The sequence below is a fragment of the Agelaius tricolor genome, unplaced genomic scaffold (assembly GCF_023055355.1).
Source record: "Agelaius tricolor isolate 1412-34295 unplaced genomic scaffold, bAgeTri1.0.p SCAF_5, whole genome shotgun sequence".
Lineage (NCBI taxonomy): Eukaryota > Metazoa > Chordata > Aves > Passeriformes > Icteridae > Agelaius > Agelaius tricolor.
The window spans coordinates 25,284,367-25,311,421 of NW_027269265.1; the positions used below are offsets into that span (position 1 = coordinate 25,284,367).

Sequence of the window (27,055 nt, forward strand, 5' to 3'; positions counted from 1 at the left end):
ATCACAAAACCATTTAGAGTACCCAGCATGGCCTAAATACAAATGATTTCAAGCATGTCAACATTTATGAGATTCTTAGCAGTGCTTATGTTTGATTTGTAAGTGTCCATAAAATATTTTCTAAAAGTTTGTAAAAACAAACAAAATGTATACATACAAACTCTCAAAAATCCAAAGAAAAAGGTGCAAGTCAAAAGTTTTTTTAAAAAGCCTTAGGCCTTCTGATTATTTAAAAATATTTCCCTTTGCCATTTGGTAGATCAACAATTCCAACAAGACTAGAAAATCAAAGAGCAAAACAACAGAAAATATGTCCACTACCACAGATCATTTATTTATATACTAAGTTAAAAAATGCAAATATTTAATTACAAAAAGTTTATCAAACAACTGTATACATACAGTTCATATTGTTAAAAGCCAACATGTCAGTTGATACTTTATGTACATTTGATTTATAATGTCATACAATTGTAGAAAAGCATCACTCAGCAGAAACTGATTTGGCATTTGGAAGTACTTACCACCCTGCACTAGAAGAGACGATTAATTTATATGTTACAATAAAAATATTTATTTGCTGTGATCATTTAAAGCAAATGGATGCTTTATGTTCTCTAAGAAGAATCATCATAAGTGGAGATTAAAGTGCACATAACCAATGTTTACAATTCTTCAACAATCCCATCTATCATTCTAGTTGCTCGAAGCACATCACAGTAACATCAAGGATTTAGGACTTTTCTCTGTGGCTAAAAGAGCAAGACTTGAAAAGACACTCAGTTTCCTAAGCTGCATGAAATACTTCTGGTGTACAGTAAGATGAAATGGGGTACAGAAATTTTGAAAATAGTCTTTGGTGGAAAACTCAGTGTAAAGTCTCCCAGATACATGACTTCCGGGGAAATATTTTCCTTTCCTAACAAAAATTCATCATATTTCATACAACTGTGGACCAAACATGCAGGCCATGCAATAGCATTTATGTAACCATCCCCCCAGTCGTTCTTTGTGGGCTACATATAACACAGGTTGGAGCAACACTGTCCACCTTATGCATAAATTTTGCTGGCAATCAAGAAAAAACATTACCAATGATTTGTCTGCTATAGAATAGGGTCCTACACTAGAAAAGTGCTCTTCAAAAACATAGTTCAAAATATTGGCTTTGTTTTATTACAAGCAATAGTAAACCTTACAAAATATAACACAGTCGGTACTAGCAAAGCTGTTGAGGACAATAATTTAAATAAATCAGTACACTTTGGATAAAAGGATGCTTATGCATTTTACAATCTATTCAAAAGCAACAGCTGAGCAGGCTAAATTTACATCCACAACAGAAGCATGAGACAGTCACTGAAAATAAAGTGAGTTGCTGGTAATTACGGTTATAATTTTTTTCACACCAACTGGTCACCAATGGAAAAATAATTCTTTCTAAATTACAAATATGTTAAGTTTTGAAGCGTTATACTTGAAGAGCATACTTCACATCTTAGGCACTGGACCCAATTTAGAGGCAAAAGATCTGTTAACAGGATTCACCCTCCTCAGGTTTCTGAAGGCCGTCCATATGAAGCTTACATACAGCACGACCAATACACATTAGATACTGCTGTAAATAGATAAGGAATACAAAACACCATTAAATACAATTTTCACCCCATGGCACATCACGCATGGCAATACCACTTGTTTCACATCCGGTGAGCAACGGTCAGTTGTGGTTATGCTTTATTGAATATTTTCCTTTCTGTAGCTGAGAAATATACAGCTTAGACTTGCTTCCATCCGGTCTTTTAAACCAAACTTCATCATGGTTAATTGTTGTAATTATGGCACTACAGAAAATGAGGGAAGAAGGGTCAGGGGAAGAAAAACAAGAAGAATTTAGAAAGCTTATAAGCTAAAAATAACCTCAAAACTGCAGCTGTATTTCCACACAGTAAATGAAAATATGCATTAATTGTAAATGCTAGGCCCAAAAGATACTGGCACCACTCTAAGGAAAGTTTTAACTTAATTCCTTGGGAACTGCATGTGTCTTTAGTGAAGGTAGCTAATGTTTCAGCCATCTATTTTATTCTCTTACAAGAAAACCCTAACAGGTACAAATACTTTAACTGTTTATAAGAACAACAGTCACACAGAGAAAACATAACAACAAACTACCCATAGTAAAAAAAAAAAAACAAGAAAAGCCTTGAAATTACATTGAATATGAAGTCCTTGAAAAAATGTTGGACAACTTGAAGCCAAGATTTAAAGCACAAAATGTATTAAACTCTTACTCATTATGCCAAGATCACAAGAAATAAACTGAAAGCTGACTTACTGATTCCCTGTTAAATGAGCCCTGGTTTTATGCTCCTTACGGTAACCTTTAACACAAATAGTGAACAAAACTCCCTCCTCATACACACAGAAAATTATAATTTCAAGTACATTGATGAGGAGAACAGAAAGCACAAAACCAATGATCAAAACAGTTAACAGAACAAAAATCTATTGCATACTGAGTGTGACAACTCCCTCAAGTCTTAGAAAATCTGGGGGTCTTGAAATCCCAGGAAAGCTCCACTGCATGACTGCCCTGTTAAGCATCAGCTTTTAGCTTTTGTCAGACACTGAATACTAAGATCTTTACTTGGCCCAGTACAACTGCTGTATTCTGCTAAATTAATCCAGAGTTTTTTTTAATTTCAGACACAATCTGTAGTTTACTAAAATACCTTCCTGTTTCAGCCCTGAAGAAACACCAAAATCACCAAAATTTGTCCCTCTACACCATACATAAGGAAGAAAAGAAACAGCCAGTTCTACAGTAAACTACTGACCTATAAATTTAAAGTCAATTTTCCTGAGTACATGTGCATATTTAATTAACACCAGGCTTAGACTTATTTGCCCCATTCAGTAAAAGGTAAGATATATCTTTTATTTTAAATACACTCTGAATTTTAGAATTTTCAAATATTATCTATACAGAGAAAACACATTTATAGATCTTAAACATTCAACCAAATTTGCACTCTAATATTTAGACTGTTCCAAGGCAGAACCTTTCTTAAGAGAAGAAAATACCATTAAAAAGTTCCTCTCTTCTTTCAGAGCACTAATCAATGGAAAACAAAGCTTATCTTCAACAGCATGAAGTGTTTTTCCATAATTAAGTATTTTTGGGTCAAATTCTCAAAGCAACAAACTCCCAAGATACTAGGAAAAAAATTACTCCAAGGCTATCAGAAACTAGTTACAGCTTAAATTGTTAAGAGAGATCCTAACTTGACAACCCTTCAATCAATTCCAACCTTTACTATCCTCTTTCACAAATCAGCACTCATCTCAATACTGGTCTTCCAAGGTGAGCTAGTAAATGTCATTGAGGTGGCAGTATTTCCACATAGGCCTTACTCTTCAATGCCATCATCCTAGTTATTGCTTAACATAATGTACAGAGCTGCATAAGCTGAATAATCTTTACCTTGTAGGACATTCATCTTTCTTATCAATGCATATCGTCTGCCCTCGTCCATACCATTCGCCATCATAATACAGTCTTCCTTCTTCAGATCTAGCACTATGGAGATGCTTTTCTAATTTGACAGGTGCTAAATTAAGTAATAAAAGTGATTTAATATTAACTTCACAGAAATCAGTTAGGCAGTTAAATACACTTTCATCAAGTTATTTACATAGAAGAGACATTTTTTCCAACAGTAGTCTGTCTTATAATAATTGAATTGGAAAATTGGAAGCAATATACCTTTTTATTTCCAGTCAGATTATTAAAAGTTAGATTTTCATTTTCAAATAGAAGCCATCACCTACGTGCCTATTGTCCCTTCTCCTCCTCACCTTCAAATATGTGACTTTACTTTGCAAGAACGTGCTTCTCCCTTCAGTGCCAAATATGCAAATATGAATACCACTCCTTTCCCACAGCTCTGCCTTTTCAGAGTTGTAGCTTGCAGTCAATTTGAGCATCCTTTGAAATGCACCTGAAAGGTGCCAATGCTCTCAGCTTTCTGCTTAATCTTGTGCAAACACTGGCACAGCTTGCTAATATGAATTGCTGTAAACCACCATTAGAAGTCTGAATTTCTTTTATAATTTTCTAGAATTTGTCACCAGAAGCAACAGCAATCAAGCTACAGGTATCAGCACCTGAGAGAGGAGAAAGACAAAAGCCACATCTTCCAGCTACTTCACCCCATCCTCCATCACTACACCAGTACTATAACAAATACAATCTGCCTGGATGGAGATTGCATCATTGGACAGAGCAAGTTCTGTCTTGTGAAACTAGACCATATTTACTTACGTTCTGGCTTTACCCTGTGTGGTCCCAGTGTAGCCATTGCCTTGAAACACAAAAGAAAATTAAAGTTAGTCAGCAGGCAGGGTCATTTTGTCTTAACTGCCAGCATTAGTTGTGCAGTAACATGCAGTGGTATTTGCTTTTATATGCAAGTGTATACTTGCATTTACACGCAAAAAATACAATGAGAATTCTAATGTGTTCAATGGTGACTGGGTAGCTACATAAAAAAGCATTTTGAAGGTGGAAAAAAAATCACCTTCTTTATTAAGTTTTGATTTCAATAACTCAAGCTTTTCTAAATTAAATCCTCAAAATTGCTCTCATGCAATTCTGTCAAGAAAACACAAAATTACATTAACTCATTCTGAAAAACAAAATGCTATATGAACAACCTAATCTTTTAATTTATATGTTATAAGCTCACAAATATTACTTCATGTAAACTCCAGACCACACATAACCTTGGGAAAAAAATAAAGCACTGAAGAGGTTTTGGGGGTTCATTTGTTTGCTTTTTTCGGATTTTAAAAATTATTTCCAGAAAAGGCAAAGCCCTAGATTGGGGGGGGGGAGCCTAGATCCTGGGTTTGTTGCTACTGTTTAAAATTATGTAAAACTACAGAAAAAAGCTCTAGGGAAAGATATTTTGTGTCTGTTCCTCTGCTGTGACAGAAAGAGAAAAGTCAGACAAGTTCTCATATAAAGGTCACAGTTAACTTCTTGTTCAGAAAAGAGGTACAGGGAAAAAAACAGGATAGAAACTGACTCAGCCAACTCCCCACCAAGTTTCTGAATTCACCTAAGTGGATTGCTATTCCATAAACTCAGATGCACTAGGATATTAGGGGAAGCTTTCTGACTGCAGGTGCAAGGCAAGGATAGCATTTCATTGCAGCAAGATCCTTCAACAGTCTTACAATCTTAAAAAGGCATTATGCAACTAAAAGCTGGATTTATTTTTTCAAATGTATCAATTGACTAAACAAATTTCTTTTCCTCTAAACCATGACTCTCTCATAACCTGAGAAAAACACAGCTCCCCATTTTTATGTAAAAAAAGTGTAAGTAAAAAAAAAGTATAAGTAAAGCACATTTTTTCATGGAAAATTATGGACTCCCCATTTCAAAGATATCCTCTTGCACCCCTTTAATGGATTCCTCTCTATGATTTGGGTAGAATCAGAAGAAATAGCAATAACACAGCTTGAAGTGAAAGGATTAACTGACTACTGAAGAAATAAAAATCTATTTAGTGTTTTGATCATGTAAGAAATCCAGGTACACATTTTTAAATAGCAAAAGGACTAGACATGAACCCAACTAAATCCACAGGCACTGGCATTCATCCTTTCATCTTACCTTCCTTATTGTTGTCCAGTCTTCAAGTATATCAAGGTCTTGTAACATATAAACTATATAAGGGCGTGGAAATGTTAGGGAAAACTCTTTTAAACAGAAATAATAAAAATACTCTAATGTTTGTAGAAAGGTATTAATAGGTCTGTTCTGCAGATGGTTCACAAAAAGCATACCAACTTTTTACTTTTTACAAAGTAAAAGCTCAGTGCAAACACATCCATCTTTGAATTATGCAACCTAGAAGTTCACTTTTAAGAATTATTAAAAGAGGTAATAATAGTATGTAGATACTCAGGGTACTGGAGTTCAACATAAGGATAGGATAAACAGCTGACACACAACCATTCCATTCCTAACAGTTCAAAAATTATTCTATTTGCAATAATTCAAATTACAATAAAAATTGATTGCAATTTCAATGTACCACTGCAAAACAGCACCTACACTAGTATCAGCTTAAATAAAATAATTATTTTTACAGTATTCCGCAACATGAATCTTCAAGAGAAAAGTATGGTCAGCCCCACATAGCTGAATATCAAATATTTTAAAAAGAGGAGGCAGAAAGGCAAAGTTCCCTTCCTTAAACTATCAATTGCAAATTAAAAAATGTGTATTAGAACAAATGAACTTCAGAACAAAATTCCATATAGTACAGCTATTCCATTACAATAGTCTTCACTTTCTACTTTGTTTCTACCCATTTCATCTCTGAAAAATAAGTTTAGCAAAAGGTGCAATGGATGTTTAAAAAAATAATCTCATAAAATGGAGAACAAGGTTAAACTTAAAATTACCTTTGAAATTTTAGAAATCTTTTAACTACTTTCATTTTTTTTTCTCTAAATAGCAAAAAATTAAAAATGAGAAGCTGGGTAAAATTTCTAGTATTTGCTTTGCACTTATCTGACAAGCTCACAACTATTTCTAAACTACAATCAAAAATAACAAATTCATTTACTTTAAAACTGAAAGGACTTTTCACTTTATAAACAGCCTGAAATTGCTGAGATTTTATACCTAATACTAATATATAATTGATTCTGCTTTTGCCTTGTAACTATTTTTCTTCAGAGTTAGAAAAATCAACTTTTAGAAACATTTTCTATTTAAAACTAGTAGCTAGGTAAGAGAATCTTAATTTCAATTTTCATGATGGGAGGATATGTCAACATGGCTTCTCTAATCTGAATAAGAACAACATCTGCCATGTAAAAATCACTTTTGATAATGCATTATCCCTTCAACTTGATTTAATGACATATGTAATAAAATCAGCTATAAAACTGCAAACACTACTAGAAAGAACAAAGATTTCAGTAAAAGGATATCTGATACAACAACAGGTTTCTTCTTATCTGGGCTAAATGGATCCTTCCTTTTCTTCCTGGACTGGAGCTCATCATTCCATAATTCTGAAAAGATATAATAAGAACATGCTACGAATCAGAAACATGTACATGTTTAGCTCTTTTTATAGCAGAAAATATTGTCCAAAACCAAAAAATAACATTTTCAGGAGATGCTGTTTCTGAACAGACTAAAGGTGTTTTTTCAAGATTCAAAGAATTACAAGATTATGTAGACACACATTAATACTCTCAGAACACACAAGGGATGCTGACAACTACTGAACCAAAACTGAAGTTTAAATTCAATCCCCTGCCCAAAGTCTACAGCTGAACAGCATTCAACCAGACAATCTAAAACTCATCAGACATACTATGTGTACAGTCAACTAATCAGTACCCAGCAGAAGATTAAAATCAAATAATAAAAAAGCAAACTGAATTTCCAGCCACCTGAGGTAATGTCAATGCTATGTCTGTCTTCTTCAAGTCTTCTAATCTTCTCTTCTAGTTCACTTTGTACAGTATCATATAAGAGAAGCTTCTCACTCTATAAAAGCAAGGTTACAGATTTTTACATTAGTGAGTTCAATGATCTAAATACTGACAATTTAAGGCATCAGTGGAAGCAACATAAGAATAGCTTTTTCAGAAGCCACAAAGCATATGACATCTCCCTCTATCCACTTTCTTAGTATGAGATCCTAGCTCTTTAAAAAGAGCACACTTGCTTAGCACGAAAATATAAGTGAAAATATAAGTGAAAATATAATTACGTATTTATCAACTACTGGTACCAAGAGTAATTAAAAGCATGCAGTATCTTTCCAGAATAACTCTTTGCATTTTGACACAAACATGGTATTTTTGTGGATAGAAAAGTTTTATTCACAATGGGTAACTAAAGTAGTAGCCTCTAAGCCACCTTTCATTACAAATCACAAAAGCTAATGTTTTCATGGAAAGCCTTTTATAAAGCTATCTCCTACACTAAATTGCACAGTATCTTACAGATCAGTTACTCTTTAGCATGAAAACCCAATAAATTCTCTAAAAGAGTAACTGGGAATTAAGCTGAGTTCCAAGCCTTAAGGAAATAACCTTACTGCTCTTTCACAAGCTTGCATGTTTCCAAAACTATGAGTAGAAAACACAGCCAACTGTTCAATTTTAACATTCACTTTCAGTGAGCAATGTCTTTAACAACTCTGAAAAACAGAGAGCTTGGACTGACTCAAAAAAACAGTGTAAGCAGCTCAAGTCAATGAATCCAGTTATCTGCTACCACGTCTCTGTCAGAAGCTGCAGTTCCCTACAGCCAAATGAGCAATGTCTGCACCTCAACTGCTCTTGCCCACAGCACAGCAACAGAAACTTCCCTTTATCTGTGTTCAAGCTAGTTTGCTAGAGTGAAGCAAATCAGTCAAGGAATGGACAAAGAACCCTATTCCCTAAATGACTGTCACGCTTACGATTCCCTCAAGTTACAGAATATTCAAATTCTGAAGACCTCCTTTCACATAATTTTCACATGAACAATATGTGAAAGCTTTATAAAAAACATTTCCCAGGTGAATTTAAAAGGCAGAAGCCTCTTTACATATATCTGAAGTGACAATTGAGTGATACCTGTTCTGAGACCATTTTAAAATTAAGTAGAGTTTGTGTTTAGATATGTGTTCTGCTTCATGTAGCTGGTAACAAATAAGGTGTGAAAGCTATTACAGGCATCAGAGGCATTCTTGCTGAATGGTTATATTCCAGAGCAACAGTAATTCTACAAGCAGCATTTCTGACTTAATAGAGCTTTTCCCCCCAAGAGACTTGTACTGGATAGTGAATTCTGAATGTTTCACATAACAGCAAAACAAGGGAGAAAGACCACCTCAAACAGGAATAATACACAGCCAAGGCAAATCATTTAATAATGGATAAGAGACCTTGCAAGTCTTACAGGACTCTGTCCAGCCTCAGGAGTATTCACAGGAGTAAAGACAGCCAGTAATGAGTCATCCTTTATAACACTTAATGCTTTCCCAAGGCATCAAGAAAATGGAAAACTTTTCTAAAGTACACATGCCTATTCTTGCTTTATTGGTATAGTAGGTACCAAGATTTATGGAATATAGTGAACCACTGAGAAGAAAACACCTTTAAGCAACTGTAAGGGGGCTGAGGAGTACTATGATGAAAAGGATCTAAGCAGCCATGTACAGCATTGGACATACATGTATTGAGTGTTTGTACTACAGTATCCAGTATTTAGACACATGAACAGGAACCTTTATGTTCAAGGAGAGAAATGTATTTTTCTTGTAATTGCTTTTGAAATTACAGCTATATCAGTAGCTTTCTAATGCATCTCAAAAAGACTTCTTTGGTTTTATTATTAAATATAAGGCATTTTTTGCTAAAATTATGTCAGATATTTTAGTTACTTTCCTGGTAATCTTTTTATTAAAAAGGTAAAAAATCATGTGGGAATCTATTAATAAGAACTTGATAATGAAAAAATAAGAAGACTTAGCACTTGCATATATATATATGCAAAGCCAAACTAATAAAAAGCTCTTCAACATCTTCATTAACAACTCAGACATGGGTCTTGAAAAAATACTAAGTAAGTTTGCCAGCAACACTAAACTAGAAGGGGCTACTGACTCCCTCAAGGGCAGAGAGGCCCTGCAGAGAGACCTTGACAAATTAGAAGGCTGGGCAACTGCCAACCAGATGAAGTTAAAAAAGAACAAGTGCTGGATTCTGCATCTGGGACAGGGTAATTCTGGATGTACAGACAGACTGGGGAATGAGAGGCTGGAGAACAGCACCATAGAATGGGACTTGGGGGATCTGGTTGACAGAAAGCTGAATCTGAGCCAGCAGTGCCCTGGCAGCCAGGAGGGCCAGCCCTGCCCTGGGGGGCATCAGGCACAGCATCACCAGCCAGGCAAGGGAGGGGATTGTCCTGCTCTGCTCTGCACTGGGGCAGCCTCACCTCCAGTGCTGGGGGCAGCTCTGAGCACCACAGTATCAGAAAGCTTTTAAACTACTAGAGAGTGTCCAGAGGAGAGCCAGGAGGATGTTGAAGGCTCTGGAGGGGAAACCATATGAGGAGCAGCTGAGGTCACTTGGTCTGTTCAGCCTGGAGGAGACTGAAAGGAGACCTCATCTTGGTCTTCAATATCCCCATAAGTGGAAGCAGAAGGGCAGGTACCAATCTCTTTACTCTCATGACCAGGGATAGGATTTGAGGAAAAGGCATGAAGCTGAGCCAGGGGAGATTTAGGCTGAGTATCAGGAAAAGGTTCTTCACCCAGAGGGTGGCTGAGCACTAGAACAGGCTCGCCAGAAAAATGAACCCAGCTTGTCTGAAGTGTTTGGACAACACTCCTAGGCACATGACTTGATTCTTCAGTGTCCTGCACAGGGCCAGGAATTGGACTAGACGATCTTGATGGGTCCCTTCTAAATCAGCACATTCTATGATTCTAATTTTCAGATGCTTTGAATAACTTCTTGCATGGGCTTAAATATTACACAGCAGTTGCATTCAAATAGCAAATAACAGCAATAATAAAAACATGCACTGAACCTGAAAAGCATGACAGACAGTAAAGTTAGAGGAGATTAGCTATCAATGTGAAACAGCTGGCACAACCTCACAGTGCTGTCGAGAGGCTTGAATTTCACATTCATATTTATTCTTCACAGATTCCAGACAAAGCTCTCTATAGATACCTGTAATCAGACAAATTACAGCAATATTACTTTCTTTAGCAAATATCTGACTTCAGAATTCTATTTTAAGACTGCCTGCAAGTCCCAACATATGCACACAGCAAAAATACAGATATATTACATATATCACTTAGAGTGGTTGGCTGCTTAAAAGAATAAAAATAAGAACAAGTAAATCCTTAATTCTGAAGATCTGAGAAAAACTAAATGCTATTTTAATTCCTTCTCCTGTCAGTCAATAAATTACACCAGTGGTCACACTAACTTTAGAAAATATGTCAATTTCATATATCTGATCAAATTATCCTGAATATTATCAGTTTTCAAACTTAAGTACTGAATGGCCTCTTCTCTTTTCTAATTAGAGTTTAAAATAAGGTTTTGGGGTTGTAAAACAGCTAGAAAACTGATTGAAAGAAAAAGGTTTTACAAATTAATATTTGGAATAAGACTTACTTTTTAATGCATGACCTTATTACATTACAATAATTAACAACACTGTTCCATTCTTAAAAACAGTCACCTTATGATTAAGGGTATCACTTCTAAGCATTAGGAGCATTTTTAGATATTTCTGGAAATGTGTCCACTAAGCCAGCTGAAAAAAACCTTAGAGGTACCTGAAATGTAATATCTGGCAAGCATCTACAGAACTTGATTTAATATATTCAATGCATTCAACAAAAAACACTTATATTCCTTCAGATTAGAAACTTGAGGAGTTAAGTTTGCACACACAGTGGTGGTGTCTTACAACTAAAGAACTTCCAAAACCAACTTCCCTTATAGTTCAACTTACTATAAATGAACACTACTAGGGGAACAGAACTACTAGCAGCAATCTCTCCGAAAAACAAACCACCAAGTATTGCATCAATCACCTTTCCACAGTGAAGCTATTCTAGAATTCAAAATGTTCTTTTTTTTCATTGCTACGTTATGCTGGCTTTTATCTTCTTAATATTTACAGCTGACTGGTATATTTAGGTCACATATTTATTTGCCTGTAATTGAAAAATATAGGTATGAACCATCCTAGAACTAACAGTTGTTTTTCTGACCTGCTGTAATAGTCAAGATCCACATTTTGTGTGAATAGTGCCTTAGAGAGCCAGGGAACACAAGTTTCATTTCTAACACAGATGCAATTATATCCCAAGTTTAGCAAAATATAGTTTAGTTTAGGGGTTTTGTCACCACTTCCTCCCCTTTCTTAGGCAACCATAGGTCCTTATGGGTTACTTGGTGGAACTCAAGTCCTGCTATTACCCACTTCTGTAAAGGCTCTCAAACAGCAGGAGCACATAAGCCAGTTCTGCAGTCTCTTGCTTTCTCTGGAATAATTTTATCAAGGTCATTCAGTTGGGGACAAATGGAAAAAAAACCCTCCTATTTTCTATTTTCAGCTTCAAGGAAACTGTTGTTTCTAAGCTGGGCTTTTTTTACATTGAAACATGGCTCTTCAATGGTGCTGAAGACCAATCAAGAGAATGTGTAATATGCTGCATATCCCATACCTACCTACATGAAAGCACTGATGGACAGCCACATTTAAAACTGAAAATTAAAAGCCTGGATTAAGGTTGCTTTTATATCAAATCTTTTGCAAGTTTAACTGAGATCCTCCTGCAAAGCCTAAGTAGGCTGCTTAGGACTAGTCCTGTAAACTTGGGCTAAGAACTTAAAACCCAGTAAGGCTGGGTCAGCAGCTGAGAAAAAGCATTATAGATAAGACCTGGAGGGACAGAAATGCAACAGATCAATAGATTTCAAATTCTCAAAGTCAGAAGTACCAATGAAGACATACTGGGTACTACTGAAACAGCACTAGTATTATGAAAAGCATAAGGTGGCCTGTCACTTTTCAGTGAGCCTGCACCATGTTTCTGCTAAATTTCTTAGAAAAGACACTGCTTCTCTGCCTACAGATCACAGGTGTCTGTCTTTTGGCTCTCTGACAACCTGTGTTATGTAAGCCTTAGACAGCTGAATCCTCCTAATGGACTCAAGCTGTAACATGAAACAAATTTACACTAGGGAAGTACAGAACTTTGTCTTCCTATAATATTACCATTTCATATGAATATATGGTTGTATACAAGCAGATAAACGTTCTTGCCTTCTTCTATGAGCGCAAAAACCTGTATAAACCTTAGTTTTCATAACTAAAATTCAGCTTAGAGAAAAGCACCAAGGACAAGAGGCTTTTCCTCTTTCCCTAGACAGAATGGAAGGATAGGAACAGAGGAGAAGAGACACAGACTAGAAGAGCAGGAAAAAATGTCATCATATTAGATTGCAAACATTTCATGACATAGTACCTACATATCTCTTCAAGAGTGACCATTGTGTAGACTTGATCCCAAACCTTCTGACTAAAAAAATTCTTAGCTTTTACTCAGTAATTTTGTTCTTACTACACAAAGACAGGCAGCTATTAAGTGAAACATTTAAAAAAGACGTATTTTTAGTGGGAGTTTATCAGGCAACTTATGCACGGAGGTAAACAACATATTCATTTTGATTTAAAAACTACTTCATATTTAAAATTATGCTACAACATTTCTAACTTTGAAACACGCTCCTTCAACAATTCTAAAGAAAACAGAAGATTAACCTAAAATGCATAACAAGTTTATACTTTGAAAGAGCAATACTCATTTTACATGCTTACCTGCCACCTTGGTTCGGATTTGCATATTTTCTTGTAATGCTGCCAATGGTTCTAAATATTCAGGTGCTTTTCCAGCTATGACCTCTTGTAGCTTTGCATCCACTTGGCTTAATCTTTCTTTGTAAAGTCTTAAAGTAAAAGAAACAAAAATATGTATTTTATTTAAAATAAAACACAAGTTAGAAGAAATATTTTTAAAATAAGTATTTGTCATCCCTTTTTTAATGCTAAGGAACACTTAAACAAAATGAGGATTTGCTAGTGTTTGAATTTTCCAGTACATATCTTCTTTTTGAACAACAGTATCCATGTCTAACAAGCCTTTCTAAAAAGCAAATGCAAACAATCAGAAGTGCAGAAAGGATAAAATTAAATGTATCTCCATCTCTAAGGAAGAAAAAAAAATTGCACATCTGTTAATAATAGGACATGAATCAACATGGCAGAGGAGAAGAAAAGGTAATACAATGCATAAGAACAAACTAGGTTATGTCATGACAGAGAAAGACAGTTTGTTGACAGAAATGATCATTCACATTTTATGTCACATATCTGCTCCCACACTACCATAAACCAAGCAAAACGAGATGCAGGTGCTTAATAAAGCAACCCTCAATTCATCTCCTGTGAAAATCTACATGTTGCATAGTAGTATAAATATCATGAGATAATTTCTGACACGTTACATTCCTGCCAAAAGGAAGTGTAATTAAAATATTTTTACTTTACCTGAAATTTAGTCATTCCATAAAAGCTGATATTTTCTGGCAGACAATGAATAAATCTGCTTGCACTTTGACAAATTTAATGTAATATCAATTACAAACATTTCAATCTCAATAAAGCTCCACGTACTTGTGGAGCTAGAGTTCCATGTTAGAATCATCAATATAACTAACTTCTCCTGTTCTCATTTTTCACCTTGCACCCCACAATCAAAAGCTGTAAAATTAAAACAAACGTGTACAAACTCTGTAAGTGTTACAAACAAATCAAGTGCTACCTGTTTATATAGACATAACAGATGTCCTTGGAACAAGGATGCTGCTTTTTACCTATTTAAAGTGCACACGTTAAGTAATTAATTAGACAAAATCAAGTTCACCTATACTGATCTATCAAGACTTCTGAGAAATAACTGCCTGTTCACCTTGCCACCAGGATTTGTCCTGCAGTCAGCTAACACAGCCTGCAGCTGATCAAACCCCAGTTTGCTGGGCTTAACCCTTGATGAGCATGCTCTGCACATGGTGGTTAGCACAGAGCTATAGCAGAATTATTTAGCCAGACCATAAGCCTGGCTGCACAGTGCACCTGACTGGGTCAGTCACTAACATTTGATTACACAGCACCAAGTACCAGGTACATCAAAGCAAACAGTTATGGACAGGGTGCTGTCAGCACTAGGTCCCATGCACTAGTTAATGGACTGCAACTATTTATCCATTACTTTCAAACAATGATTTTTCTAAAATGAATAAATGCTACCAAACTACTGTAAATGCTACTTATCTCATAACATCCAATTCCAGTTTCCCTGAAATGGATGAGGGGACAGACCCAATCATTATACCATCTCTGCTGTTAGTTGTGACAAAAATCCCACTGTTCATGCATCTTTTTCTACTTTCCCAATGTCATCGTTTCCCTATTCACAGCTGCTTCTCCCTATAATCCCTCTTCCATCATTCTAATGCTCCATTTCTGATATCCCCACCATCACTGTTCTTCCAGCCCACACAAATATCTCTATATCTGAACTAAGCAATGTCTCTACAATGCCTTCCTCCATATACCACAGCCCTACCACTTATCAAACACCATTTATAAGCCTTAAGCCCCCAGAAGTATTTGCTTCCTTCCTCTCAGGACCACCCTCTTTCATATTCACTTCTTACAGATCTGTTTTCATAAATTGTTTTCAGTCATCCAAGCTGTTGAGCAGATGGCTGACAGTTTTGAAAAGCTGACAGTTTTCCAAGTGCCAAACCAATCAGTACCAACTGGCTCAAGTACTCATCAGTTGGCTGTATTTCCCAGGTTTTTCCATGCTCAGCCCAAAGAGCAGAACAAACAGTCTTCTCTAGACATTGCAGCAAGGAATTTCTTGTTGGGCAATTCCTTCCAGACCCTATTATTTCCAGACCTCACAGTGTCCTGTTATGCAAAGAAAGTTATATGTCTCAGCTCTGTAGCAGAAAAAACTATCTCACAATATAAATATGCATCTGAACCATAAGAACAACAAAGTTTTCAATTAAAGCATATGGCCCAAGAACAGACCAGGTCTTCTCAAGGTTTCACTTATCAAGCACCTTATTAAGATAGTTGCCAAAATACCACCAATTTTAAACTTGAACAGATGCACCTAACTTAAAACAAATTTTACTTCACATACACTGCTGGAGCGTGTCCAGAGAAGGATAATGAAGCTGGTGAAGGGTCTGGAGCACAAGTCCTGTAAGCAGCAGCTGAGGGAGCTGGGGTTGTTCAGCCTGAGGGAAAGGAGGCTCAAGGAGATCTTACTGCTCTCCACAACTACCTGAGAAATGTCTGCAGCAAGGTGAGGGTCAGCCTGTGCTACCTGGTAACAAGAGGCAGGACTAGAGAAAATGGTTGCACCACGGAGGCTTAGATTGGATATTAGAAAAAATTTCTTTCGCTGAGTTTTCAAGCATTGGAACAGGCTGCCAAAGGAAATTGTGGAATCCTTGAAAGTGTTCAAAAATATGCACACATGAGGTGCTTAGAGACATGGCTTAGTGGTGGACCTGGCACTGATAGGTAAATGGTTGGACTTCATTATTTTAGAGGTTTTTTCCAACCTTAATGATTCTATGATACAAATGACAGGCTGTAATACAAATGACAATCGCTTTTAAATAACTGTGGCTATTAAGTTTATCTCTTCTTTTTAGTAGGTTTTTACTAGCTACTTATGTAGGTATTATGGCAGACTGAGAGATAACAGTATTTTCATTTTATCTTGTACTGGTACCAGATTTGCAGTAACCACAAGAACCATTGATTGGTACCAACTATAAAAACTACTGCTGTAAAAAAACCCCAACCTAATTCCTTACTTAGGAAAGACAATGCATTTAGGTCTCTCCCACATATATAAAAGTACGAGAATGATATTGAATGAATAAGTAATTAAACAAAATATCAAATTTCCCTAAAATCCCAGTTTCTTGGTTCTGCTAGGGAGTTTGATGCAACAGACCCAGACTAGCGCTCCACAGGAACAACATTTCAAAACCATCCTTACAGCAAAACAAAAAATACATGAATACACAGAAACATTCTAGAGCAACTGCCTGCAAGTAATTTCAGAATTCCCAGTCTTTACTCTTCTCCAAAAGTAGCATCCACACATATGAAAGACAAGAAACACCAGCTGCACATAATACTTTCATGGAATGGATCCTCAAACAAGGCACTTGAAACATTAAAATACTTACTGATCTTTAAGGTCTGTAAATTGCTTTTCAAGATTGGACATTTCATCTAAACATTCCATTCTTCTTCTTTCACAGTCCTCATCATCCATTTCTAAGAATAAAAAAAAAATGAACAATGTAATATAAATCAAATAAACTGGCTACTTAGTTTCTAGTGAATGCGGAAGGGTGCCTGAATTATAACCATGAACGGTTTCCCTCATATTATTATTCTCATAAAGCAGAATATGAGAAATCACTTGGCACACAGAAAGCTACAAAGAAAGAAACCTAGATCTAATTCTAGAATAAACTCCAAAACCAGCAATTCTTCTTCCTCAAAACAGGAAAGAACAGCACTGTAAGACCTTAAGAGGGTAATTTCATGACTGAAATACAAAGAATATATAAGAATGCATGAAACAGAAAAACTAAACAATGTGTATCACACCAAATGAAAGACAACATTAAGCATGAGCTGTTATAAGTCACCACTGAAAATTCAAGTGTATCCTGGGTTAGTACAAACAAAAGCAATCCCTGGAATTTGCACAGTTATATGCACAGTTAAGGGCATATAAAATTCAAGACTTGTTTTATTCATATTCCTAAAAGAAAAAGTAACATATAATATTGAAACAGGTTTCATCCTGTCCAATTGGAAGAGTTCTTTGAAGTTGAAATATTAATGTAAAAACATCTGAAATTCATTTTAATGAGCATTCAAAATCACCCCAATTAAACAGTTCATAACCTGAAAAGTCTAGAACACTGCAGAGACGTGACTTTATATGCTTTTATGCAGCAAAAGTAGTTCATGTTAAACTCTTTTCACAGATTTTATTTTAATTTATATTCCTGATTGTTTTTTGTAATTTACCTAGGGAAGATAAAGCAACATAAATACACAAATTTTTTGCCAAAACTTTTGACACTGCCATTGAGACATCCAATGTTACTAAACATCAGTTGTTACCTCCATTGGCCTTTCTTAGACTAGAAAACTGAGAAACTAATATACAAAATTCTTGACTCTTTCCCAGCCTTCCCAGAAAAAAAAAAGAAAAAAGGTTTTGTTAAAGTCAGGTAAGTGAAACTGCTTTATAACAGCAGTATCTGCAGGAATTGGCCCTCAGTTGATAGCTGACCACTATCAACCAACAGCAGGCATGCAGAAGGCATGGCCATGCACTCAGGAACTGAACTGGTGCAAACAGGCCAGATGCTTCAGAGAAGGCACTGTCCTAAGGAGCCCTTACTTATGTAAGCAGTTACTCTGGCAAGAGAAATCCTACCTCCGACAGAGAGGAAAAGTAGGATCCTGAACCCAGCAGGGATCATTCTTTTAGACTATAAACAACCCTGAGCTTTTTGCTTCTTTGTCACTCACATTTTTCCAACAAATACGTTTAACTGCTTTATGCTGTTTCCTACACCAACTACAGAATGCAGCATCCTTCATTCTTGTTGTTTTGCAAAACAGTACGGCAATTTGTAAAGCTGATGAGGTGAAAAGAGTAGCTTCAGGGCCACTAGCTGCTTGGAAGGATCCCATTAAATCAGATGTCTACTCAGACCTCTCAGCACTTAACTTCTTCCTGAAATCATCACAAGCTTTTAAGACTAAAAAACCATACTGACCTTCTCTGCCTGGACATGCAAACCAGCAGTCAGCACAGCAATGCCAATCAGTATTACAATGGCAACTATGAGCCACAATTAAACACCTAGTGCGGTCTGTCATACTACTGTTAGTACAGTCAAAAAGGAAGTTTTGAAACACAGGATAACCTGAAGAACTTGAAAGCAGAGCAAGAAAATTTGAAGACAGAACTTAAAAAAAATACAAGGAATGGGGAGGGTGGGGGAAGAACATATCAGGCTGTTAAGAGATACTATTTATATTAAAACATTGTTCTCAAATGTAAGGCAAAATCATAATCCCAGAATAAGGCTGAAAATCATATGAAAGAACAAAGTTTTATGTGACTGTTGGACACAATATCCAAGCCAAAATCTATTTAGCAATTTATAATTTGGCCAGATTTAAGGAATGTGGCAATCATATTACTCAGAGTTGCCTAAAGCATTTCTGTGCTACAAAAATAAAAGTTTCTTTAAAATGTGAAGGCACCTCCCAGTGAAACCAAACAGGAACAAGCACTGGGATACCACAATTTTCCCCTTTATTCTCAAACATGCTTCAAATGTGTTTTGTTATGCTTTCAATTCTAAGTATGTTTTAGGAAGGAGTTCACTCATAAACTCTTCTTAAATTAACATGGATTTTATTGTTTAGGGAGTACAAAGCAAAGCAAACTAGAACTGTAATCCTGGTTGAGGATCAGAGCACACCCACTGTTAGAGGGGAAAGGGACTGCATCTTACATTTTAAACTTGTGTTGCAAGGAAATTGCTATTCACTGGCATCCAAGGGTATAGCTGACTTCCTTGTAGATAAAGAAATAACACACAGCTCTCTCCAATCTCCTCTCAGCTACAAATACTCTCAAAAGCCTTTGACTTTCTGCCTAGAAGTCTTCATTCTCCCTATCATTGATACTAAATGTCAATTCACATGCCAAGTTCAATTGTTTCATCTGTATTCTTCCTCCAATAAGATTAATAAAATTATGAAGATTTTCAGAGTCCTGAAATATATTTAATTCCCCACTTACAGAATTTCTTCCTCATGGCCTTAAACAACATTCAGACTATGGAATATGCATTGCTGAAAAAGTAAAATGTTGTAAGATCAAATCTCATGGCTTTCCAATTGATATTAAAACCATATTAAAACAGTTGCTGATAGGTCCATTTTATCTCAAAACTTCAGATTTACTGTACAGTTTCATACTGCAAAAAGTATTTAGGGTACTCTAAAACACTTTCAAAATCACAGTTGTTTTTTCCTACTATACTCAAGCAGTCTAACACAGTAATTAGGGCAACCGGGTTTAAAAATAAAAAAAATGCACACAGCATTTAAAATGTAACAGCACCTAAAATAGCTTTTTTAATAAGCTGTGGCCTATATAAAGTACTTCAAAAAAAGGCCAAATTCTCCTCTGGGATAGTGAGCATAACTTGTGGCTTTTTAAATTCATCCCTAACAAACTATTCTATATCCAAGTCAATAAAACACCTGTTCTAAACACATAACATCAAAATAAACAGGACAGAAAGAGTGCCAGCTCTCAAGGACGAGTCACGCTTCCTCTAACAGCACCTTTTGTATTCTCAGGCATCTAGTGAAGACAGGAAAAAAAAAGAAGGCTGAATGCAAGTAAAGCAAATTACAAATTTGACAAAAAATTCATTACTAATTTCAATTGAGACTTATTCCTTATCATTTTAAGTCTGTAGGAACAATATGCTTACAGGAAGTATGTTCATATTGGCCAAGACACTGAGACAAGCATGTAATTTTCGGTAATCATCACACTTTAAGTACTCCCTTAAAAGCCTTTTTTCTGTGGAATGCAACAAAAATTATCTGAAGAGCTTCTTGTATTGTTTTAAAGAAACATGAACAGACTACATTCACTTAAAACACACTTATTCCTTCCTAATCCCAAACTCTCAGGCACATGGTATGATTCTTGGGTGTCCTGTGCAGAGTCAGGAGTTGGTCTAAATGATCCTTCTGGGTCCCTTCCAACTCAGCATAATCTACAGTTTTAATTTGGTGATATAGGGGCCTCAGCACTAAATCACTTAAGCTGCCAGAACCATATGTCAGGACTAGGACTGGTCCTGGTCCATATCGACATCAGGACTTTTCTCAATTCACTAACCCTGTCCAACTTCCTTTCCATCCCCTGTCTTGCATCTCATTGCTAGTCAAATGAGGCATCACAAACTCCTACCAGTTATCACCTGGAAACCTGTTTTAAGATCAAAGACAGAAAGTAGTAATCACAAGGAAACTTAGAAGAGATAATAATAACCTTCTTAATAACACAGTGGAAATTAAGCATAGAAAAAGTGATCCTTTTATAGCTAGATTTCAGCTATTAATGTAATTCAAAACCTACAGTCCAGATGGAAACTACGGAAAAAAGAAGGGACCTTTAACTGAACAGAGGCTGAAGTGATTTGCAAAAGAGGCCAGTGGTATTGACAGGTTTTCCAATATCCATCCCTCCAAAGACAGGTCTTAAAACACCTAGTTGAAATTCATGAGCTTGCAAGGAAATACGCACTTCTATGTGCGTACACACGTGTTCATGTATGCACACGTATGTATATACGCCAAGCCCTTAAGCGGAGAGCTCAGCGAGGACGCACACCAGCGCAGCAGGGCTCTGGCACGGAGCGGCGCGGCCCAGCCGGCTATGGCCGGGTACCAGCCCGCTCCGGAGCCGCCGGCTCGGGGCTCGGCGGGGCTCCCTGCCCATGCGCCCCGCCCCGTTCCTGCGCCCTGGCCGGCGGCCCGAAGAGGAGCCGCGGAGCCGAAGCAGAGGCTGGGCCGGGGCGGGGTCACGGGGGGAGGGGAAGGGGGGGGACACCGACAGCCACCGGAGCCGGGGCGGAACCGGTGTGTCCCCGGGGCAGCACGGAGCGCCGAGGGAGCCGCCGCGGCGCCCTCTCAGCGGCGCTGCCTTGCGGGCGGCTGCGGTACCTGAGCTGTCCCCCTCCTCGGAGACGGACGAGCTCTCGGTCTCCTCCTCCTCAGAGCTGCTGCCCTCGTTCTCTCCGTAGTCCACCTCCATCTCATCGTGATTATTCTCCTTCTTCTCCCGGGAATGGACCGGCATCGTCCCCGCCGCTGCTGTGGAGCCCCGAGCCCGCCCTTCCCGCCGCCGCTCCGCCGCTGCCACCGGCCGCTCCTCCCCGCCCGGTGCCTGCGCGCCCGCCCATTGGCCGAGTCCCGCCGCCGTCTAGCGTCACCCCACGCGCGGCGTTCTGGGAGTTGTGGTCCGCCCTGAGGGCCGGCGGGGCGCTGTGAGGGGCCGGGTGCCTAGCGGCGGCTTTTCGCTCGCCTGTTCTGTCCCGGGACACTCACAGGACTGCTCGGCGCCGAGAGAGGCTTCATCGCGGCGGGGCAGAGCTTTGTACCTGCCCGCTTCCCCCGCAGGACGCCGAGCGGGGCTGTGGCCCTGTGCGGTAGGAGGTTCGATCGTGGCCGTTCCCTGCCGAAGTAGCGGAGGGACGACGCGGGGCCTCACGTGTGCCCCACCAGCCTCCCGCCGAGGAGTTTAGCATCCTTGCAAGGTGTCCCTTGTGGCTCGGATCTCCGAAGGGAGAAGTCCTTGTGGTTATTAAAGGGAAATTCTTTACTGTGAGGGTGGTTAGGAACTGGAACAGGTTGCCCAGAAAAGCTGTGGATGCCTCATTCCTGGAAGTGTTCCAGGAACTTTTGGAACAAGATGATCTTTAAGGTCCCTTCCAACTCAAACCATTTTATGATTCTATGAATAGTGGCCTGCCCAACAGAACTTGCTTCTTCTCCGGCGTCATATGCTGTCCTGTAACCAGTGTGATATGCTTTAGACTGTCAGACTTAACTGAAAGTGGCAGCTGTCCTCTGAGACTGGGTATGAGAAGTGACTAAAGACATAATACTGCAATCTGTGCAGGTTTGGGATCATTGTTTTGGCTTTGAGTATCACTACTTGTCTGTTCATTCACTAATTGCTGTTAATTGATATGTACCTAAGACGTACTCAGAGTACATAAGATGTACTGAATAGAAGTGATACTTTCTGGAAGAAGCTGTCCAGACTGTGCCCTTGCTCTAAGGGACTGATTAGCTTCACCTCAGGATATAAGCACATACAAGGAAGTCTGGCAGGGATCCTGGTTGTGGCCTGCAGGTCGGTGGGGGGTGATATCTATGGGGCCAAGGTGAGCTCGCTTGTACTGCACAGGCTCACTCTTGAAATGTGGGCCCGCTGCAAGAGGAGTAGAAAAGCACAGTGTGTCTCAGTGATGTGATGTGCCACTTCAAAGAAGTTAAAGTTGTGTGTGCCTGGCAGGAGCAGTTTTTCATATTGAGATCCAAATTTAGTCCCTCTCTGCTGTCTGCCTGGATGTTATGGAGGCTATATTGTGAGGCAGTTAATAACTTCTGCATTTCCTTCTGGATTTCCACCTCCATAGCAATAACTGCCCACCTCAACCACAATAACAACTGCTGTTCATTAGTCACTTCTTTTCTCCCACATCTCTGTATATCCAATGCAAGTAATTTCCCTGTATCTCCCCCAAGAGGAGTGTATGTAGGTGTGCCACCTCTTCTCCAAGAGCACTGAGAGAAAAATTAGGCATAACTGATCTCCTGACCTCCCACCCTTCAGTGTGCAAACTCCATCCCTTCTCTTCTTGCTATCTCTGCCTTTGTAGTCACCCAGGGACACAGCACAACTCGGCATGCTTTCTCCATACCCATTACAATTTGCTTTTTTTTTTTTTTTTTTTTTGATAGATCCATAGAATGGTTTCAGATGTAAAGGACTTTAAAGATAATGTAGTTGCAACACCCCTGCCATGGGCAGGGACAACTTCCACTATCTTTAGTTGTTCAGAGCCCCATCCAACCTGGCCTTGAACACTTCCGGGCATGGGGTATCCAGAGCTTCTCTCATCGCAGTAAAGAATGCCTTCCTAACATCGAATACAAACCTACGGTTTGTAAAACATCTGTAGCCCGCATGGGGATCGCGAGTGCTGTCCTAGATCGGCAGCAGCGGCTTGCTGCAGGTGCCGAAGCCGGCTCTCTCCTGCCCGCACTCCCGGCTGCTCTCCTGCGCGCTCCCAGCACCGCGCACGCTGCGCCCGGACGCGCCTCGGCATAAGGGAGCGCGGCCCCGCGTTTTTAAATGTCTCTGGCTGCTTAATGGAGCAAGAGCACCTGAACTTGTCCCCAGCTTTTTCCCAGGAAACTTGTGAGTCCCCGAAGCATGGCTAAGTGCTGGTTCACATAACTTTAAAAACTGACCAAAGTAGTTACCCGGGTCCTTTTTTTTTCCCCCCCAATCTGGTATTTTTTTTGAGGTAGCCCGGTCAAAAGTGTTAGTAATGATGACTGATAGTCAAATGGCTAAAAGGAGCTAGGTGATAGCCTGAAACAACACCAAGAGAAATCCCAGAAGAAAACCAGGAAATTTCACCAGCTGGATCTGAATTATTTTTTTAAGATATCTGTAGGGATTCAGAAGGGAAAAAAAAATCCAAAACACAAAACCAGAAGTAAAAATGTCTAACATTTTACTTACAATCCCTAATTCAAGTGTTGCCTTTTGGATTAGTAAGATAAAAAGACTAGAAATCAAAGGTTCTGGACTAGGAAAAAAAAAACCTCTGTTGGAAAATAGTTGCAGGGAAAGGAATGTCAGGAAAACAGGAAACCTTTGGCTTCATTGTAATTTCCTATTCAAACAGTTGGAACTAGGTCTAAAGGAGCTAAAAATAAACCCCAGAAGGAAATCAAAGTTCCCATGCCCTGGTGGAAATCAGCGACCATGATGAGGAGTTAAGACAGAAACTTTTTTTAATAACACACAACTCTACATGTTTCTATTCTGTTTATAGCCAGGAGAGGGGGGGATTACCAGCTAAAGCAGTATAAACATCTGTTGTGTGGAGAAAAAAAAAAAAAAAAGGACTGGTTGAAATTAACTTGACTGTCCAAATGGAGTGCTGGAAAATGTAAGAGCAAAGGCTACTTCTGGGCGCTACATATGGGCACAGGGCTTATGACAGCTTATAGTTTATTTCCAGACTATAAAGCTAATTTATCAGATCTCTTATAAACCCTTAACATAAAAAGTGGCAACACCTATCTTAATCAGCTCTCTAGAGGCAAATGCTAGGAGTGGAGAAAGAAGAAATTCTATCTGGCCTGTTAGAGGACTTGCAAAGATTTTTGTTTAGTGTGTATAAATGCATCTATGAATCCAGCCAGCTACCAGAGGACCAGTCTCTGGACTGACCATTTCATCAATATAAGTGAATGAAAGTGTTATGTGCCTACAAAGGTGTGATTTTTTTGTTTTTCTGGATCATGACTTTTACCCTTCATTAGAGTAAAATAACTATTAAGAAGGCGATTGTCATCATCCTTGTCTGCTCAGCTCTGCATTTAATGGGGAGGTGGGGATTAACAGCTGGTGGAGTTTTTTTTCTGTTATTTTCCAGCAATTAGAAAGAGACCATTAACAGGGACAGTTGGCAACCATGTAAAAATTCAAAACTGGAAATTCTGTTGAAAACTGGTATTGAAAAAATTTGGATGCAATAACAATTATTGTAAATAAGATACTGGCTAGTACAGATGTTGGTATCTCACAATTTGGGACACCTATAGAAAAAGTTGGGAAGGAAAGCTGTAATTTTACACCTAATTTATTGAATGGAGGCAGTCCATTTAGATTCTGAAAAGCAGTTACTAACTTTCTGATTATAAACCTGATTGCCAGCTTTTGTTGTAGTGAGTAGTTGCATCGTAACTGAGTGTTTCTGACAAGAAGACTGCAAAGGAAGAAACCAGAACTATACATTATGTGAGTCATTAGGATACAGATATAGATGAAACCTTGAAGGAGAAGCAGGGATGAAAGAGCTTTTGCCATGTGTGCAATATAGTGCACTATATCTTAATGAGCTGGAAAGAACTTCTCATTAGGAGTCTCTCCCATTTCAAAGATGTAGCATGTCTTGGACTGGTCATCATAGGTCTGGCTGTTAGGGGTGAGGTCCTCCAAAGGTGACAGAAGAGCAACCTATTAGCCAGAAAGAAGTGGTTGCCCTGGGGTGTTTGGACTCTAGCAAACCAAACCATTACACTTTCTATCACTAAAAAATGATACATTGAATACTTTATTAAATCTAATTATTCACCCTCATTTTGAAGGTGCAATATTAGGAGGCAGGTCACAAGAACTCTGAAAAGACTATTTTGCATGCAGGTCAAGATCATCAGCAATTTAAAGTAGCAGTCATGGAGTGCCAGTTATGAGCTATGTTTGAAGGCTATGGGATGATGGTCATTCCTCAGATCATGTTTTTTCTAGGCAGAATACTCTGATATATGCTGCAAAAGGTGTAAAGTTGTACTAATCAAAATAAACACAAAGATATATAACCTATTTCTGAAATATCCATTTTCCTCCTGCAGGTGGCATAACAGGAGAGATTGGGGCAAACTATTTCGTTTGATATAAAGGAAATAATCTGTACAAAATTCTCTCTCCTCTAGAGGCTGGCAGACATGCAGGGTTTCTTTTGTGCATTTGTCAATATTGCAAAACTATTTCAGAAGTTGGGAAAGAAAAATAAAACATCTCAGTGGTAGAGTGTTTGAGTACTTTTGGTTAAAAGTTGTTGCAACTTCCACTGTGTCAGAGTATTCACATTTCAAAAGCTCTTTCCTATCAGATATGGGTGCTAGTGCTTACATTAGAACTCAAACATTGTGAGTTGGAGGTGACTTTGCATAGCAAAAGTCTAAATTCTCTGGCACTGCTGGCCAGGAATTAGTAATGATTACACCAGTTTTAAATAACTTCTACATGTATGAAAGTTTCTGGTCACGACAGGTCCTTTACACCTTCTGTTCTTTGAGCATGGCTGACACAGTCCTAGCATGCTAAGGAAACAAAACTTAGGTAATGGTTGTCTGTTGGTTTTGGTGGTTTATTTGGTTCGTTTGAGGTTTATTGTTGGTTTTTTTCAATTGCACTCTCCCTCTACTTTTGAAGCCATTGTCTGATTTTGATCTTATATTACATGACAGCATGAGTATTAAAGATACCAAGTTCCTGCATGTTTTGTGAAACAGCATTTGGAACAAAACCTAGTAATGTCCCAGAGAGGGATATGTGTTCAGTTAGCTTTTGTCCAAGGGACAGTGTCTTGGTTTGAAAAGACAGGTGTCTACTAAGGAAGGCAGGAGCTTCTCTTGAAATGGAAAATGTAAACCCTCTCCCTCCGAATTATTATAATTTTGAAATTAAGGGACTCTCGGGCAAAGATATGGGAATAGGAATAACAATTCTTTACTAGGAAATTTAAAATAAAAATGCAGCAATACAAAAAAAACACTGACACATTCAGAATACCACCTGACACCCTGGTAGTCAGGGCGTTGGTAGCGGTCCCATTAAATGGTGGCTGCAGTCCTCCTGCAGTGACAGCTGTGGTTCTGTTGAAGCAGTGGTCC

General features: G+C 38.3%; 1 protein-coding gene across 1 annotated transcript; it reads right to left on the reverse strand.

Annotated features, from left to right (window-relative positions):
* Positions 1-309: 309 nt before the first annotated feature.
* Positions 310-21,722, reverse strand: BRMS1L (BRMS1 like transcriptional repressor). Its single transcript, XM_071426873.1, has 10 exons — positions 21,515-21,722; positions 16,912-17,002; positions 13,448-13,575; positions 10,694-10,773; positions 7,489-7,585; positions 7,018-7,101; positions 5,687-5,751; positions 4,328-4,367; positions 3,488-3,614; positions 310-1,844 (listed from the first exon to the last, which is right to left on the reverse strand). The coding sequence occupies exons 1-10, from the start codon at positions 21,648-21,650 to the stop codon at positions 1,721-1,723; spliced, it is 972 nt and encodes a 323-aa protein (XP_071282974.1). The 5' UTR covers positions 21,651-21,722; the 3' UTR covers positions 310-1,720.
* Between the last annotated feature and the right edge of the window lie 5,333 nt (positions 21,723-27,055).

Bases quoted from the DNA above. Each gene is read 5' to 3' on its own strand.
- BRMS1L (XM_071426873.1), bottom strand. From the start codon at position 21,650: ATGCCGGTCCATTCCCGGGAGAAGAAGGAGAATAATCACGATGAGATG. The intron at 17,003-21,514 runs GTACCGCAGCCG...TTTTATTCTTAG, and splicing joins CGAGGAGGGGGACAGCTCAG to AAATGGATGATGAGGACTGT. The intron at 10,774-13,447 runs GTAAGCATGTAA...GTCTGATTACAG, and splicing joins AATCCGAACCAAGGTGGCAG to GTATCTATAGAGAGCTTTGT.